Consider the following 18,831-nt stretch of genomic DNA (forward strand, 5'->3'; position numbering starts at 1 on the left):
TCAAGATCTAAACATAGTAGCCCTACCTTTACTTGCCTATAATGTGAAACAAAAATATAAATTAACGAAAGTGACACGGGTTGGTAGTGTGCAATATATCAAAGAAAAATACAAATTAGTACACGTCCCACCTGGATGGCAATTATCAAACAAAGAGGGGTGGCCGTAACAAACAAAGGCCAACCCCAACACACAAACATTACACGCCGAATATCCCAAACAAACCAAAGTCCCACTGTCCCCAAGTGCACAAACTTAAATAGTCTTCATTGACTTTAAAAAATAGTCTCCAAAACAAGGTGTGATACCCAGTGAAGTGTGGCGAGCCGCCGCGGCTTAATGTCTCCAAACAAAGCCCGCACAGATCTCCCCACCGATGTTCGTCCAGAAGTTTGAACTCTTTCTCTGGCAGTAAAACGTCTATATGTCGGCTAATCCAAAAGGAAAATAGTCCACGATGTGATTCCCTTCTACAAGAAAAGTTATAGTATGACACAGTAGTGCAGTGGTTAGAGCAGTTGCCTCAGTGAGAGGTAACTGGGTTCGATCGCTACTTGAGGCATACATGTCAGTTCAGAAAAAGGTCATACTCCAAAAAGTGATTAAAAAAAAAAAAAAAAAAGTCATACTATAGCATGTCATCCAAAAGGTGACCCAAAAGTCATTTTTGTATATAGTATATATATAACCAGGGCGATGTGGCTAAGTTTAATGTTTCGCTGTGACACAGGAAGTTGATGTTTAAGGTCAAACGATGCTCTAAACCTCACAAAACTTGCATCAGGTACCAACTTTCATGAGTTTTTGAAGATATTAAAGCCGCCAAAAAAAAGCAATTTTTTTTTTTAAAGAAGAATAAGGAACAAGATCGAGACAAAAATTAAACCTGCAAGCAGGAATATGCGGAACCTCGCGTGCTGCAAGTTGGGGAGCCGGCGTCCCCGACCCGCTGGATCCCCGACATGCAGCGTGCGAGGGCCTGCATATCGCTGCTTGCAGTTTTAATAAATTATATCTGTTTTTAGTCAATGACAATTGACAAAATGCTTCCTGATTGGATTAATTTAATAATTTGTGCAGTATTTATTCTCCTTTTTTTGTCCAACTAAACAATAAATTCTTCATGAGAATTTTGAGTTTCTCCATAAAAATAATTGAGCCTCTTTGATTATCATGCGCTTCACCAAGTGAGTTTCCACAATAGCATGTTGTTCCCGGTAAGGACTGCAGGTGACAGTCAGACAGCGTGTATGAAAGTGTCCTCGGCTGGAGGGATTTCTGGACCATGATGAGTGGCATTAGAGGCGACAGGTTACAAGATGAGATTTATTTGTATTATTCCCAGCCTGCTGCTGCTGCCTGCACTCAATTTAGAGGCCGACAGATCAAAGTCTTCCTCTCCGGGATGCTTTGCCTGAAGCAGAACTGCCACAAATACTGCTGAAGAAACTCTGGACCTGCTATTTTCCACACTTCTTGCTTTCCATCCTTTTGATTAAGGTTCATTTTGGGCTCATCGGTTCATAAAGCTTTGCTTCAAAACCTTTCTGGCATTTCTTGCTGCTTATAAGAGGTTTGCATGTTGCGGTGTAGACTCTGTAATTGTGCTGTTGAAGTCTGTGAGGATTTTTCTGTCATCAGTTGCAGTTGTTTTCCCCAGTTACCTGTCCTGTGTTTTATTTTAAAGTTCACCAGTGGTTTCTTTTCTGCTGTATTTCTTATACCCGTACCCTGTGCTGATTTTTGTTTGTTCTGTCTTCGAACAGAAGAGCTGTATTTCTGTCATAGTAAGTCTTCTGGTCTTCATGTTGATCAAATAATACAGGCGGACTGACAATGGCTCCATTGCACTTTAAGGAGGTCCTGCTTCTGTAAATGTTGGTTCACTGTCCCGTCTTTCTGAGTCGCTGCATGGAACTGGGCCGTCATTAATTCCACCTGTGCTTGTCTACAGGTTAGAATGTCTGCATTGTCTTCATGGCCAATCAGTGTAAAATGAAACACCTGAGCAACGAGTTTCACCTGTCAGTCACCTGTTAATTTACTTTTGCACAGCTGAAAGTGAGGCAACAACATAACACTCATTTCGACCGGAGTCAAATTCCGTGTGTAAACATACCTGGCCAATAAAGCTGATTCAGATTTCCGTGAAAGAGGACAATCTGCGTGTACACGTGAAGACCTTCACATTACAGTTGTTTATTTCACACTAAACATATTAATAGCAAAAAAAACAACTAATTTCACTCTCCTGTTAACACACTCCTGGAGGTCACTTTATGTATTCATATGAACAAGAACTCTGCCCAAACATACCCAAAATAAACTTTCACAGCACACATATGAACAAACCTTTAGTATGTTGAGGTAATGTTGAATGGACATGTCAGTAGAATAACCTTCATAAGCGCAGATAGGTAATTATCAATGATTGTAGAAAACACACAACACAAAAACAAAGACAAAAAGTTCTCAGCATTCAAAGACAACAATGGTTGTTTCCTACACAAGTTAATATTAACACAAGACTACATCAAGCAAGTTTCAGTATTGTGGACACTGAATCATTAAAAGCCTGGAAGCTATCAGAGGTCAATTATTTAACATGCACCTGTGGCAAAAAAAACAACATTTTCCCACGTGTTTAGGTCAGTTATTGCAGTAAAAAAAAAAAATGACAACATTACTAAATATAGATAAAACAACAAAGTCAGAAAAGTTATAGATTTTAGGGGGGGGGGAATTGTAATTTGAAGGCAGAAATTATCACAATGTTTACAGTTTGACATTTAATTATAACACAGAACAACTGTTAATATAATATTTTCCAGAGATGTGCTTAGATCTCTGCAAATGTTAATTTAAATAAAATGGGAGGAAGTCTTGTAGAGCTGGGCGGTATGGCCCTAAAATAAGATAATAACTTCTGCTACAAGAATATTCTTGATATGACAAAGGACAGCATTTTTTTTTTTTTTAATTAATTTCACCATTAATATTTAATTTAATTTCAAGCAGATAAAATTGCAACAAAATAAGTGGTTTATTTTTGGTAGCAATAACGTAAGAATTTGCCTTCAAATATTCAGTAAAAACTAACATTACTGCGGTTTATTATACATCTGATCTTTTGTAACCAAACCAGGTCAACACTACTGACGTCGCTGCTCTGTTTGGAACTAACTCCACTGTTGAGCCGCTTTCAGTCAGTCAGTAAGTAATGTTATGCACAAAACATACCGCCATGTTGTGTAAAGGTATGATGTCATTACGTAAACCAGTTGGAATATTGCCATTATCCCAATCTGAATTTTGTTCGTCATTAAAAGTTATATTATCATGAACATTTATTTTTTACATAATAAATAAGTTCACAGTCGAGCTTCACGAAGACAAGTTCAATTCTTATATAGTAGTTCTAATCAGCTGCCAAGGCTATGATATCACGTCAGTATATGAGAGCTAGAGGTTATTGAGGCGGAAATACTTACAAGCACCACATGGATTTTATGAGCTGATAACAAGAAGCTTTGCCTGCCTTTAGCCAGTCAATCTTTTAGTTGTAAAACGTGTCTATTCTGGTGTCTTCAGTCTGTCAGGAGCAGCCAGACACACCGGTCTTCTTATTCACTGCATCAGGCAGCTGGAACTGGGCAGGAAGTCCTGGACATAAGTGATTGCCGCCTTGGAGAGATAGGTCATGGTGCCATAGCTTCCACTGGGGGCGCTGTCGTAGAAAAAGTTGCAGATTCCAGTTGCTGGGTCCTTCTCAAGGAAATAATCACTGTTGCTGTGAGATTCCTAGGGACACGGAGGTACAAGAGAGTGAACCCATAAGCAAATACCATTACTATCCTATCAAACTAAAATGTCTCTCTTGGCAGTGGTTGATACCTGGTCAGTGAAGAAAAGGTCATTGGCCAAATGCACGATGCGGTCCACGTGGATAATACCCCCGATGCTGTTCACATCTACGTCTGCTATCAGACCCAGAACCAGCACAGTCTCCACCAGCAGCTGTCGGTACTCCGGCTGAGGGACGTGGTTCAGGACAGACTCCACTTGCACCGCAAACTTGATCTCTCCTGCTGTCATCTAACAGAAAACAAAGAAATAAACACACATCAATGCACGCACACACACAGGAAACTCCTAAATCCAGCTTTAACAGCAAGTCTGCAAGATGCTACCTCTCTTGTGGTGGAAGAGGGCAACACGTATCCGTCGATGGACAGGCCATGACACTTCTGCAGGATCTTCCAGACCTTCTGGTAAAAGCCCACTGGTACTCTGTTGATAGCTCCATCCAGCCTGCGTCTCCTCAGCCACTGGCCCTGCCTCTCCTCCCAGTGCAGCTGTCCATCTCCTGGACCGGTACTCACTGGGGACAGGATGCCGCTGGGGGTGGAGGGGCTGCTGCAGCGCTGCGGTGAGACAACAGGAAGATGCTGATACAACATATGTAATGGAGCACAGTGCTGATTTTCAACCTCATCTCCATGTACTCTAAATATATTATTTTTGATGTACACCATTACACTTGTCAGTAGTATCTGAACAACACAGCCAATAACTGCAATTTTTCCTGCACTGCTTTGCTTCACCAACCACCACCTGACAAGAGTAATAGCATGTATAGATTTGTCATTCTACAACAAATACATGGAAATAAGGTTGACATTTGTTTTGTAGTAGTGCAAACACACACACACACACACACACACACAACAGTTTTAATATTTATCTATAGTTACAGTCCGTGCAGTCATTCATGCAAACTGATGCTCCATCAAACTTGGCAATACGAGACACTTTAGTAGACATCAAAGGACAAGGCTGCCATCACTGTTTGTCTTGGTGATATTAATAATAACTCTAAATACACAAACAAAACAATGAATTAACTAACAAGTGTTATCTGTGTGGCAACAGCCTGATATAACTTGTGCCTCCACAAATTATCATCCGAAATATTAAAGTGTCACAGTTTTGACTTTTTTGTTGTTATATTTCTTGTTTTATTTTTAATCACTCACCCTATGTGCCATTTACTTCCTTCCTATGTGTCCTTTTCCTGCCCGTTTTTATGCCCGCCTGTGTTTGGTCAGCCTCATGTTTACATAGTCCTGTGTCTCCTTTCCAGCTTATTACTTTCTATCTGTATGACTTTTGCCAGTTCCTGATTTTTGCCTGCTCCAGTGTTTTTTGTTTGCCTGGAGCTTGAAGAACTACATGAATAAAGCTTTTGCTTCAATCTCCACCTCCTGTGTCGTGTGTTTGAGTCCTCTCTCTTGTGTAACTGTGACAAAAAGATCTATACTGTTGCAGTGCCTGACATATTGTTTTATTATAATAAACCCACCCAGTGAGGTTTATTCTTCACAGTTTGTCTAACTACTAAATCAGTATAAATATGGAAAAAGATCAGCAACAGAAAAGAGATCGCTGTTCAGTGTGTGACACATAATGGACTTAAGAATGCAGGAGATTAGTTTCAGAATTACAAACACCAGCTAAATTTATAGCAATGAAAGAATAAGAACGTCTCCTTGTGCTCCTGTTTTCATTTTTAAAAGTTTTTGCACAATACTGGCTTTACGTTATTCCAGGCTTTGACAACACAGCTCATATTTGGTTTGAAGGATACATTTATCTGTGGCTTTGGTGTCTTTAGGACAGTTGTAAACAATAATAAAAGAGACAATAACAGCATCCTCATCCTTAAATAAAGCAAATCACAGTGAGACACACCTACATTAATTATGAAATCTAAATGAAAAATGCTTCTAGCATGACTTCACTCAGTGTATACAAACCTTCTGCCTACAGAAACCCTAGAAAAGACAAAGTTAACATGAACCAGCGGAGATGAAATGGTTTACCGTGGAGCGAGGAGAGGTGAAAGTGCTACTCGTGGAAAAACCGCCACTGAAGATCTACACATGGAGATGGATGACAGATGAGAGGACAGTTTGAGATTGTTCACATGGATCTCATACTGCAGACATGACGATGCTGCAGCCACACGGAGGATAAAGGTACTGGTGAGAGGTATAATCCAACTCTGTAAAATCAACTGGTGAAAAAGATTGTTGTACATGACTAAAACAAGAAAGACCATTTGAAAAACAAACCATGGGCCTCCATGATCAAATGTTATCACAGAGGGTGGGCAAATTAAAAGCAGCTTAATCGAGGTCTGCACTGGTTCAGAAACTTTTAAATGTGATACTCCAACAAGAAACCTTTTCCTTACAGACATTTACTTTATGACACATGGAAGAGAAGCAGACGATGTTCTCCTACTGATGTGTGATGAAGTGAGAGTCACTCCACCTATGGAGCGGGTGGTTTATGAGCAGGATTTAGCCGACGGTTCGGTTGATTAGACCGAAGTTAGAAACAGTCACATGCTAGATATTATCAAAGCCAACCCACACTGAGAGGCCGGGAGTCATCCAGCTGCAATCAAAGGCAAGAACATTGTTATTGTATTCATAAACAGACACTAACACAGAGAGACCGAGTAGATAAAGCATATTTGTAATGATACATCCTGATTATTATTCAGTTTGTGCTTCCCACCTGTTTTATCTCACTCTTGAGTTTGTGTATTCCTGTGCGTTCAGTCTTGGTGGCTCCTGTGTGGCCGAGTTCATGGATGGAGATTGCAGGACTTGTCGCTGTGGACTGGATTGGGCGCACTGATAAATGCAAACAGAGACAAAACAACATTAAAAAAAAAAAGGCATAAAACACTTATACTATTATATGGTCTCAGGACTCTGAATTGGTGCTAACATCAGGAACATCTGGAACACCAGAAACTTGTCTTCAAGATCATAGACATGGTCTTCAGATTTAGTCTTTTTTTTAGGAAAGTTGGAGGCCAATATCCCTGATTAATTGCTGTTCATAAGTATAAAAGTATTCATAGTGTAGAAGGGATCAGGACTCTCAGAGGTAGCGGGATTTTAAATGGTGATGTAATCTTTTTGTGTTAGAGTGATAAAAAACATGACCATGATTACCACACAGATGTTTCGGGGTTTCACATAATAAATGGAAACAGTTAAAGCAAAAAGTAAAAGATCGCAGTGGCAATACATGAAATAATTGTCAGGATATTTCAGTGTGGAGGAACGGGCAAACCGACATCTCTAGAGCTGCTGACATAGCTAAAAATAAGGCAAAGGAGGGAAAGAAAACTCACTGCTTCTCTCCACCCCAAACTCCTTGCCGCTGAGGATGTGATGCAGCAGGCTCTTCATGCCGAACGGACTCAGGCTCATCAAGCTCTCAGATGCCTCCTCCCCTGCAAAGACGTCACATGGTTTTGTATGTTCCTGTGCAGACACGAGTAGTTTGTTTTCTACTCACAGTGATAATTTGTTTATCTACCAGAACAGTGCAGGCTGCGAGCCAGCTCAGTGGCCATCACTTGCATGATGAGTCCGATCCTGAGTCGGAGCATGTCGCCAAACAGAGCAGGCTGCGAGCGCACGTACATGGCGAGATACACCATGATCTCCTATGTGAAAAAACACACACCGATGTGAGATCAGCGTCTGAAAGAGCTCTGTGAAAAAAGGTCCAAAAGGTGACAGATTTACCTGAGTGAGCACGGCTATACTGATGTCCTGACCACTGGCTTCATAGATAAGACTGTTCAACTCCTCGGGAGGAAGTGGACTGAAAGGAAACAGTTGGTTTATGTGTTAGATAATGGAACAAAGCACGAAATCTGTTGAGTCACACCATTTCTTTGGTATCTATTACTTCAGCTTACACTGTGATCACTCTTTCCCTGGGTTCAGGAGGGAGACCTACAGTCAGCTGCTTGTGATGGGAAATCAGATCTGTGCAGGCCTGAAGAAAAGACAAATACAGGTGGAACTAAATTATTTAAATAAACCCATAACTTACTGTTGTTTTAAAGGACACGCTTTAAAATGTCCTTTAATCTCCATCACAGACAAGAGGGTCAATAATGTGTCCACTTGGATCCTAAGATCTGACCCAGGAGCTGAGTAGGTCCAGGTCCAAAATATTTTAGTTTTTGCTGTCAGTTAGGATCCGGTTGTCATGAGGTGGATCTCGGATCTGAGAGCTAATATGTCGAATACGCAGAGGAAAATTTATTGATACACTGCTACTGTTGCAGCTACATGTTAACATGCTGCTAAAGAGAGGTAGCATCTTCTTTTAATGCAAATATATGTATGCACACTGAGGTTTTCCTCAGTTTTGTATCGTGTCTAAACATTTAAGACGTCTCGTATCAAGAGATCTCTCCGACCAGCTGTATGTTGCTGACGAAGAACCTTTTGGTTTAAAAACAGTTTCTAACCAGCTGCTAAGCCTCCCCGTTGTTTGCTGTGATGAAAATGATTGTCACTGACCTCAGCGAGGACCTCCACGCTCTTGCGTAGTATTCCAGAGATGTATCTAATGAGCCCCCACTCTTTGCAGGCTCCAGCTTCTACGTACAGCTCCTCCAACAGAGAACGCACAGTGACCCCACCCTGTCCAGGACCCGACAACTCCACCAGCCAATCAGCTCCTCTGGTTATGAGAACAAAAAGAAAATCAGGACAGGAAATTACAGAAAGGCCCGCTGTTTACTTATTAGTATGTTCTGTCTCTATGTCCGTACTTCATGACGTAGAGAATGTAGAGGATGTCCGCCTGGTCCTGCAGAGTGGGACACTCTTTCAGCTGCCTCACCAGCGCCGCAAAGTCTGTGTTGCCATGAGAGTCTCGAGGCAGGTGCAGATCGGCAGCACTGTGGGGCTTGTGAGAGTTAAGACAAAAACACTGAAGCAGTACTGAAGTCACGAGAGAAACAAGGTTGAGAGGGATCTGCTGATGCCTACCTTGTGCTGTTTCACATGTGGGCCATGCGGAGCATGAGGAACGACAAGGAGGTTGAGAGATCTGCGGTGTTTGTTCATGACGGGAGTCACAGGTAGATACATGGAAGACTCTGAAACATACACACTAATTAAAACCATGTATTCTAAAATTTAAAAAAAATATATTATTCTTAATAACTCACTGGGTACGTTCAGGCCCTGCACCTGCGCCATAAAAGACAGGATGTCTCTGGTGGTGTGTTCAGCACTGAAGACATGGTGCTGCCCACTCTGGATGGGAGGAAGATGGCACTTGGTGGTGGTGCTGTGCAGGAGCTGGGTGAGGTACTTGTCAAACATGTCTTTTGAGCCACCTGGATTTAAATGTATACACGCCACATTTATGTACAGTTAAACTTAAATAATCAAATATCAATGAAACATAGCAAACATAACCCGTAACTACCTGAGAGCCCGCAAGTGTTGTATTCTTCGCCATATTCGTTATCATCCTCCTCATCTTCAAGTAAGCTGTCGTCGGTGTCTTCATCCAGGAAAGTAAGGCGCGTGTGGAACGAAGTGGTCTGGACACTGGAGAGGTCTGACATCTGCACCCTGCAGTGACGTTCATACAAAGTATCCGAACCCACACAGGCGGGAGAAGTAACACATACTGTTATGTTGCAGACATTTCAACACACTTGTGTTGTAAGTGTCATACGGATGGAAACTAACCTCACTCCAGCAAAATAGCTATCCTGTAGTTTCCTGAGGGTTGCTAGGATACACGGATCAATCGCATCTCCGTCTTCAACTGGATGTAAACAGTAGATTACAGTTGCAAATTGCAGTGAAATAATTTGGCAAAAGAGAAAAATGGAAATATACATGTGTGCACTTTCAAGATCAGAGCTACATGCACCTAAACTGTATGTTCAACACAATCTAGAGTGTATTACAGAGGATGCAGGAATGTGACTTCTTATTATTTACGGGTCTATTGGCCAAATTGTTTATCATTTCACCTTTATCATGTCTAAGTTTTAAATACTTTTGGGTGAGATTTCTTCATGCTGCTCTAATGAAATAATATCAGAAGGTTTTGCGCGTCAAAACTTCCATCAACACAGAAAATTAAATATGTGTTTTAAATCCATAGTACATGGCAATTCTGGACTAAAAAAAATATTAGATTTTTGAACAGACTGCACTATTGTCCCACAATACAATGCACAAAGTTCCTCACAGCAATAAACAATAACAAATAATTGAGTGCATGGATGACCACAGAGAGTTAGACACAGCTTAGTCTTGCTGAAGGATAAGCACGAATGAGCACGTGCAGCCGGCCGCACAACACGGAAACCCGGAAGCTACAAAAGTCTATTAGCTTATGTATCCTAAAGTTGCTGTTTGATTTACATCCAACAGTGTCATCTCCATAAAAACCATAAAAACATTAAGGTATGAAATATTTCTATACTATAAAGTATTCTATATGGGATAGTTACTGATTGCTGTGTCTTTGCGTTCGTTCAGAGCCCTCATACCCAGCATGCTGCGAGTGACAGGGAAAGTGAGTGTGGGCCGCCCCGTCATCCTCCAGCAAGAAGAAAGATAGGCCAGCTCTGTTCGTAACATCTCCACAATCATCTGGTTGTCCAGCGCCAGGTAGAAATGGTGCTGATCCAGAAACTGACAACAGAGAGCACAGAAAAGAAGAAGAAGAAGAAGCAGAAGGGAGAAAAAACAGGCAGAAAGGAAAGAAATAAAAGTAAAAATATTCATCATTATTGTTTATCACTGCCTTCTTTTACCTAGCTTTGTTATCGTGGTTATGAGCATCACATCCTGTCATCCTGGTTTTACCTGAGGGGTGAATATGTACGAGCGATTTCTGATCTCGTAGAATTTGGATGTTCCCAGGACTCCGATGTGTCTGTACGGCCTCCCACTCAAATTCAGTTTCTTGCAGTTCCCTGTGGCAATGACACCACTTGTTACTCCTATTTTTACACACACACACACACACACACACACACACACACACACACACACACACACACACACACACACACACACTCAGCTGCGCACAAAGGAAAGGAGTGCTTGTTTACCCAGTCGGACATAGACGTGGCTGAGGATGCGAGCAGGGATGACCCTGATAGGCAGAACTTCTGCCATCGTCTGTACTTCGATCCCAAGATCCCGTAACAACTCTTGGATCTCCTTCGACTCTGCTAGAACACAAACTGACAAACACATACAAAAAGAAATACATCATATCCTGTCATATATAAGGAATTCTGGAAGTAAATCAACGCTAATACCAGAACAACATCAGATACAAGTCTTGGAGATTGATATTTTTGAAGCTGTGTTTGGTTTATGTCCTCCAAACTATTTTAATCCATTCAACAAACTTCAAATACATTTGCAGCCTCACAGGAGCCTCATTAAATCATAATCTTTCTTTTTGTAGCAGATTTTCCCAATTTTTCTGGGAGTATCGAGGCTTACTTTTCCCACAAACTAATCACCAACCTTGTACCACAACATCTGGCTTCAAGTTTGTAGAGAATCTCCTGTTGAGAGGATCTATTTCTCCTGGTGCTAAAAAACCCTAAACCCAGAAAGTAACAGAGAGAAAAAGAGGGGAAATTATTATATTTATTGTATTTTTATATTTATAAAAGCAATGTGGTCTGTGCTTTCATTGCAACATTTTGTAGTTGAGCATTTTGTCCTCATTTACAACACAAAATCTGCATTATTCCTGATCTGTGACATGATCTACTGCCGTGATAGACAGAGTAATAACAAACTGTTGCCAAGCTACAACTTAAGGTGGTGAATGAGGGCCCCGTTGGTACCTCAGCCAAAAGACAGCTCAAGATGTAGAGTGACTGTCCCCACATGTGCGGTAGCTGTCCCATAGCCACTCTGTCCACTGAGTGAGGATTGCTGTACTCCTCCTCCACCTGTAAAGAGGCAAACATTTTTTATCATGGTTACTGTACTGTACTGTCTCTTTTGGAGCCAGCCTCATGTGGCCTATTGAGGAACTGCAGTTTTTGGCACTTCTCTGTCACTGTGAAAAGGTTACACCATTGGTCAAGCTAATTCCAAGAGTTCCTTTGTCCATTTCTAATTAAAAGCCCTTGTTTCTAATTAAAAGCCCTCGTGCATGTCACACACAGTCTAGCTGTATACTAGGTTTTGACCAACTGTTATTGTTGTTTTATCTATAGTAGCTACAGCATGGAGTCCTTTAAAACTTGTTAAGCTTTTTGGACTTAAAACAGTACAATACAGCTACATATAAAAGCTGCTCCATGCAAAACAAGGGACCGTGACGTACCCTTAGGAGTTTCTTCAGACTGGTTTGTTTATTTTGTCAGATCATACATCTAGAATGTGACTATAATTTTTAATAAAGGTGCAATATATCATATGTTGTACCATCTATTGAAGTGAGATACCTTGTCAGGTGGAACAGCATAAAGTTCAGGCACCAGTTTGATGCCGTTCTTCCCTCTGATCAAAATGCCCTCCAGTGCTTCACGGTACTCCTGCACCTGTGAAAAGTACACAGTCCTTTCTTTAATATTAGACACACACAGTCATTCAAAGTGACTCCATGACTGTGAAAACAGCAGGAACCACATATTGACGAGTGTATTTGGTTTTGTCACCTGCACTTGATCTCCAGTAAAGATACCGTCCAGGACGAGATAAGTCCAGAACACAGGCCATTCACATTCAATATTCTCAAACAGCTTGAGCTCCGCAGGATCGTAGTGCAGCCGAGATGGATCCTAATGACACATTAGTTAGGAACTTGAACCTTTCAGCTCAAATAACACAATACATAATTATCTTACAGTGGAAAAACTTCCACTAAATCACCTAGGACACTTAAAAAGTGCACTTCCTCTGATTTAACTGTTTATTTGTTGAATGTTTGCATGTTGCTTTTAAGTAAATGTATTATTATTATTATTATTATTATTATTATTATTATTATTATTATTATTATTATTATTTAGATTATCAGTATGTAGAGTGTAATACCTCTTTTGGACAAAGATACCCATCCCTGATGAAGCGGCAGCAGCCATAACGACCCTGGAATTAAAGATTGCAGAAAGTATAGTTTAAAATACTGAACTGTATAGTGTCTTTGTACAAAGTTGTCAAAGTTACTCGTGCTTAAATCGTACCTGCAGCTTACTAATGATTTCCGACTTAGTGATGGCCACCAGGTCCGCATCTTCCACAGCAAAAGCTGGGAAGGAAATGACAGACAGAAGCCCAGCATCTATCTCCTTTGAAGTTGAAGCTCTTGGCAGCATGGAGCAGAGGATGGACTGAAGGAAAACACACAAACGTGCTGAGCATGAAGAAAGACGAGCAGAGGTGATGCTGAGCTGGCTGAAGGAAAAGTCGACGGTACCTGACAGTGTTCCACTTCATCAGGCAAAACGTGGATGACTGACTTCGGCCCTCCGTGAGCACCAAACAGATCCAGCTCATCGATGGCTTCTAGTGCTGCCTGCAACAACATCCCCCAAAAACACACACAAATCAATCCATGCACCAACACGTGTTTTTGGTCTTGGATACACATGGTAGTATATTATAAATGCCAACAACAATAAAAGAAATATGTGGCTGCTGTACCTTAGCTATTCCCACAGAGCTACCATTCAGCTCAGGGATGCCCTGGTTGGTCTTGTCACCTCGTTCCCACATCCCATAATCCTACAGGGGTAAAAAAGGCCATGACATAATTTCTTATATCCCAATTCCCCAGTCTCTAGAGCACACCTCGATTTAGCATTTGTCGGATTAATAATGGAGACTTTAAACAAAGGACAAAATCTAAATCGATGCAGCAGAACGTGGTGACTTTTTTTGATTCCATGCATTCTTCTTTCTTATCCAAACCTGCCGCCTACATTACCCAGAATCCAGTCCAATCAGCGTCAGTTTGGTTGGAGATTTGAATGTGTTACGCTCATTGCAGCTTCAGCATTTCAGCTGACTACCTTTATGTCAGCTTCTTTGTTTCTAGAAACCTCCCTCCCAAACAAACCTCTGTAAGTGTTACTCACCGCCACTTTGTAGGCAGCCTCTATGTAGAAGACTAAGTTTTGGATAAATGCTACTTCATCCAGGTTCGAGATGATGCGAAGACCTGCGTGATGACACATCAAACTTCTTGACCAACTCATGTTCAGTGTCCAGTAGCTTCTTAAATGATGGGGAATGCATTAAACTATATTCTGAAATAATGTAGAGAGAAAACAAAGGCACAGAAAAGGCAATAAATACAAAGACCCCTGTGCATCACGACTGTACCTGAGGCTGTCATCTGTGCCAGCATCAGCAGGTAAATCGAGGTGGCGTCCACCTGGAGGTGACCCCATTGGTCATCCCTGACCACCGTGGCACAGGTGGGAGTATCATATTTAGCATGCAAGCAGTCCTTTGTGCTCTGGGTGTATTTGAACTTCTCCACTTTGGCCACCTGAAGACACATGAACAAAATACTCAGTTGTTTCATGATCAGATGCATCTCAAGGAACATGTCTACATGCACACTCGAATTTTATCTGTGAAGGTTATCAGTCATCATGTTCAATCTAAGTGTTATCCAGACATCCTACTTGCACTCCAAGTGTTGTGTATTGATTACCTGCAGGACATAATGTTCTCAGTAATCTGATTATATATTCATGTTTACATGATTACAACATTATGAAGGTTTCTGATTTCTAAATGTTTTAGCTCCTCAACATCCCAGTGAGACCTCCAGAGTAATTTCTTTAGATCTACTGATGATTACATCGCAGCAGCAGCAGATGAAGCCTTTTTTCTTCATGGCTCTCTGAGCACTGCAGTATTTTTCACACACTTCTGTGAATTTGGCATCTTAATTTCAGTATTGGCAGGTGAGAGCAGAGGACACAATGTCTCTGCAGCCCGGCTTCCACTATCACTTCCCCTTCAACATGTAGATTACCAACATTGTTAATCATTAGTTTGTTTGTTTGCTTTTCTGACTCACTAGAAGAGTTACATGAGTTTAAGTTTCTGAGAACCTGGGTGAGATATTGACATGAAACCGTGTGTTTGAATAACACAGTGTCCTCTCAGAACCAGGACACAACCTTATCAGGTCAGGACGTGATGTTCATATATGCAAATGCAAGTGAACATGTGAATACTTAATGTGAATACAGCTGTCTCTTACCTGTCTCATCATGCACTGCAGAAGTCCCTGCATCAGTTTCACCACACTCTGCAGACAAACAACACCATCAGTAAACAGAACAAAATACAAATAAATCACCACTATAATGAATTATTTTCTATTTCTGGTCCAGTGAACTGTTACTCTGTGATTGTGTGAAGAGGGCTGCTGGACAGGAAACAGCTATGATAATCTCTTGAGGCAGTATCTATTTCCACACTTTCCATGAGCTCTGCAGCTTGTTTTGTGTCTGGAGACTGAAGTGTGTTTCAGCCGGCAACGCTTCAGAGGTATCAAGTGCAGTCTCAGTAGACTTGGGACCTTGATGAAGTAATGAGACTAAATTGCAGTGTGGTATGAATAGTAATCATCTAATTTAGTGATAAAAACTAAAATAAATAAAACAAGATACGTGATTAATCATTTTATCACTAAATAGTCAAGCAATATATAAAATTTATTGATTTACTGGTGTTCATTAAAACTATTAAATGACCCAAAGTGTTTTTGATTTGCTTAATTTGACAAAAAAATACAAAAATTATGTAATTTTTAATATGATATATAGAAAAAAAACAAATTTCTAACTTTGTGAAGTTGGCACCAGAATATCTTTTTTTTTTTTATATATATATCTATATTCCTTATAAAAAAAAATGGTTATCTGTCCATTTCTTCAATCAACCACCTGGTTATTTAGCTTCTGTTAGCACTTAATTATATCATTACGTCTGAGAGTTAGGAAAGAAATGTAATTGTTGAATTTCACCACACTGTATATTTCCTGTAGCTCAACGTTTTTAACATTAACTTGAGAATGAGATATTTTGTTTTGGATTAATGTGATATTTCAGTTTATTTGCAGTGTAAATTTGTGTAAGTTAATCAAATGAGAAACTTTCTAGCTATTGCTATTCTAATAGATTTAACCCAACATAATTGTTAGAACAACCAGGCACTGGTGCACACATTAACCATTTCTCTGTTTCAGACAAACCTGCTCCAGTTCGTAGGCTTTGGCCTTGTCTTCATCACGGTCTGCGTTCTTGCGGTAGGCCATGCCCAGCCCCCACACGGCCAGCACACTGTACACATTATCCCTCACCCAGGCATCCTTCTTCTGGGAACTGGCAGGAAGAAGTCCTGTCACTGGGTTCTGAAACAAAGACACACACGGATTTGTTCTGCTAACATTTTAACACTTTCATTTACTCACTAAAGTCTCTTTTATCTGACATTTAACTGACCAGCTGCCGTAATTCAGAAAAAGAAAGTCTGGCGCTAAATAAAAATGTTCATATATCATCATGGTTGCTTTCAGTTGTTACAAAATGCTGTAGAATGTGTTTCATATTACGTTTGAAGCCCTGGGTTCTGACTCTCAGGCAGGATAGCCAACCGTTTTCGCTGTTTTTCAAGCATCACTTTTTCTGACAATTATTTATTGATTAATTTATTTTTCAATTTGTGTGCAAAACCATCCAAAAATAGTTTATAATACCAAATCATAGACTTGAAAGTGACATTTTCATATTCAGTTTACTGTCGTATAAGACAATGAAAAGCAGCAAATGTTCACAGCTGCATAGATTTGGCAATTTTAAGTGAAAAATTACTTCAAAATAGTTACCAATCATTTTCTGATTGACCTGTTACTCCCCTTATAATTGACAGTTTCCTATTATTATTATAATATCCTACAAATAGTAGAATGAAAGATTTGTGAATTATAAGACAGGAAAAGGGTGGCCAGATTTCTATAAATGAGAGTAAATGTTATTTTAACTGGGGTTAGGGCCTAATGATATGGCAGTTTACATAGTTTCAGTTTTTGGTGAAGGAACCAGAGACTTCATTATGTCCCCCTCTGACACTAAACCAACACCCTGGGCCTGGAAAGTTAACACTATCAGTGTCCCTTCTGGGTCATAGTTTACACTTAGGCAGCTGTTGACTGTGCCTCAACATGAACTGAAGAGCTGACAGATAACAGTGCATACCTTCCACGTGCACAGCCTATTGCAGGGCCTGAACTTTGTTCATATTTCGTTTATTTCTATGCAGCTCAGGCTGGTTGAAGCTCACGTGGGAAACAAAACATCTGCATTACCAACACATTTTTAAAGGAGAAGACAAAGCTTGTGATTACAAAAATACAAAATAATATACAGTTTAAGGCGTCCATACAAAGTACAATTTTACAAACATACTGTACTACAGTCTTTTGAGGGTCTTATGTTCCTAAATAGCTACTTGCAATTTATGTTGCTATTCTATTTAAACCCACAACAATTTAAAAGGTAAGATATTGTACTTTTTACTCCAAAGCACTTTATCAATGGGTAAAGTTCTCGTCATTTTAACAACAAAAGTAAATCTTTCCTAAAGCAACTAAGGCTGCGAGTTCCCTTGTCCACATAAAGAGGGTATTTCCCTATTTTTCAAAATGACTGAACTTACCCTGCTGACTTGAAAAAGTGTGAATTGAGGTATTGACTCCTTAGCCAGTTACATGGTTTATAGATTGTTCAGAAATAGCTCGCCTTTAAAACACTGTATTCATGTTCTTGTCCTCCTTTAAAGTAACACACATCAACAAAACTCATTAAAGTACCAATTATTATGCAGAGCAGTTCACATTAGCCTTATTTTCCCAGCTGCATGATGGAAAATAATACAGCCATGGTAATACATTAATAATATGATCCAACTAAATAATAGTTATTCAGAAAAAGAGTTATGCAGGATCAAGTACTTTTCTTTTTTCCTTTTTGAACTTTAAGCATAGTTTGATGTAAATTTGATGAAGCTTTTGAAAGCATGGCCTTTACCGTCTGCATGTGTGGACTCACCTGATGACACAGGATAGTCTCCTGGATCAGCCGGGCATAGCCGTCCAGCCGGACTCCTGAGTTACTGCGGCTCCTCATCCTCACTGATCACTGCACGCACAACACAACAGGTTTATGTCCCACCCAACAAGCAGGCCGCACTTAAAACCTGGCAGTTTTCCTCTCGGTACACTTTACGATAAATACAAGGACTGAAATGATCTCAATAAACAAGAGTTAACTCACCAGGCAGCGAGCCATACTTCCAGTCCTGCCGCGGGCGCTCTGACCTCTGCAGAGGCTGCTCTGTTTAAAGCTCGCTAGCAGGAGTGACATCCAGTTGTTTTTGACGACGACAACAACATTCAGCCTAACATCGAGCCGACAGCCTTGCATTCAGATCCACGCACACACAAGACAGCCAGGTGTAAATCGTGCACGTGTAGCGTCGGGGCTGCTTGGAGATGACGATGCGCGAGGTTTCATAGCAGAGTTTCATGGACAGCAGAGGACGTGTGAGAGCAACTGTACATCCATCCTGACCAAAATACATTATGTTCCTGTTGTTTCTTTATCTGACTGCAGGGGGCGCCAAATCACCTCCACTAGTGCAACTCAAACGTAAACAGGAAAAAAAAAAAAAGCCAACAGTATGTAAATAAGTTAAAACTGCAAAACTTTAAATCAATGAAGCACTAATATTATTATTTTTTTTAAATTAAAAAAAAAAATGGTTTGTTCTTTTAGTTTATTACTGAACACAGAAGCGAAATCGAGTGAGGTAGAAAGTTTCAGCCATAGGAAGCCACCGATACGTAACGAATAACGGAATCTTTAAGCCAATCAGATGCCGCAGCTGTGTCTCTTTCAGCCAATCACGGCGCAG

The 18,831-nt window shown here is 40.4% G+C and overlaps 1 protein-coding gene across 4 annotated transcripts; it reads right to left on the reverse strand.

Moving 5' to 3' along the window:
* Positions 1–2,179: 2,179 nt before the first annotated feature.
* On the reverse strand, positions 2,180–18,507 carry phka2 (phosphorylase kinase, alpha 2 (liver)). Of its 4 annotated transcripts, none has more exons than XM_069173516.1 (33): positions 18,192–18,507; positions 17,967–18,056; positions 16,112–16,270; positions 15,115–15,162; positions 14,220–14,388; positions 13,973–14,055; positions 13,539–13,619; positions 13,312–13,410; positions 13,079–13,225; positions 12,930–12,983; positions 12,551–12,673; positions 12,338–12,433; positions 11,729–11,836; positions 11,400–11,478; positions 10,973–11,107; positions 10,725–10,834; positions 10,406–10,550; positions 9,591–9,669; positions 9,322–9,470; positions 9,059–9,229; positions 8,877–8,986; positions 8,657–8,793; positions 8,403–8,565; positions 7,790–7,869; positions 7,614–7,692; positions 7,402–7,531; positions 7,214–7,315; positions 6,586–6,704; positions 6,439–6,462; positions 5,883–5,936; positions 4,191–4,424; positions 3,895–4,095; positions 2,180–3,801 (listed from the first exon to the last, which is right to left on the reverse strand). In XM_069173516.1, the coding sequence occupies exons 2-33, from the start codon at positions 18,042–18,044 to the stop codon at positions 3,628–3,630; spliced, it is 3,720 nt and encodes a 1,239-aa protein (XP_069029617.1). In that variant the 5' UTR covers positions 18,045–18,056; positions 18,192–18,507; the 3' UTR covers positions 2,180–3,627. The 4 variants fall into 4 exon arrangements, with proteins under 4 accessions (XP_069029617.1, XP_069029615.1, XP_069029616.1 ...); XM_069173514.1 differs by having other exon boundaries at positions 10,367–10,550; XM_069173515.1 differs by lacking the exon at positions 6,439–6,462 and having other exon boundaries at positions 10,367–10,550.
* Positions 18,508–18,831: the final 324 nt, after the last annotated feature.

This window comes from Embiotoca jacksoni, unplaced genomic scaffold, assembly GCF_022577435.1.
Source record: "Embiotoca jacksoni isolate LCO1_2020_lvr unplaced genomic scaffold, fEmbJac1.0.p SCAF_6, whole genome shotgun sequence".
In the NCBI taxonomy this organism is placed as follows: Eukaryota; Metazoa; Chordata; class Actinopteri; family Embiotocidae; genus Embiotoca; species Embiotoca jacksoni.

What these genes read in the sequence shown, in the direction of transcription:
- phka2 (XM_069173514.1), bottom strand. Translation starts at nt 18,044, where the DNA reads ATGAGGAGCCGCAGTAACTCAGGAGTCCGGCTGGACGGCTATGCCCGG. An exon ending in TCGCAGCCTGCACTGTTCTG is followed by an intron (nt 7,316 to 7,401) that starts GTAGATAAACAA and finishes ACGTCTTTGCAG; the next exon opens with GGGAGGAGGCATCTGAGAGC. An exon ending in ACCTTTTCTTCACTGACCAG is followed by an intron (nt 3,802 to 3,894) that starts GTATCAACCACT and finishes CCGTGTCCCTAG; the next exon opens with GAATCTCACAGCAACAGTGA.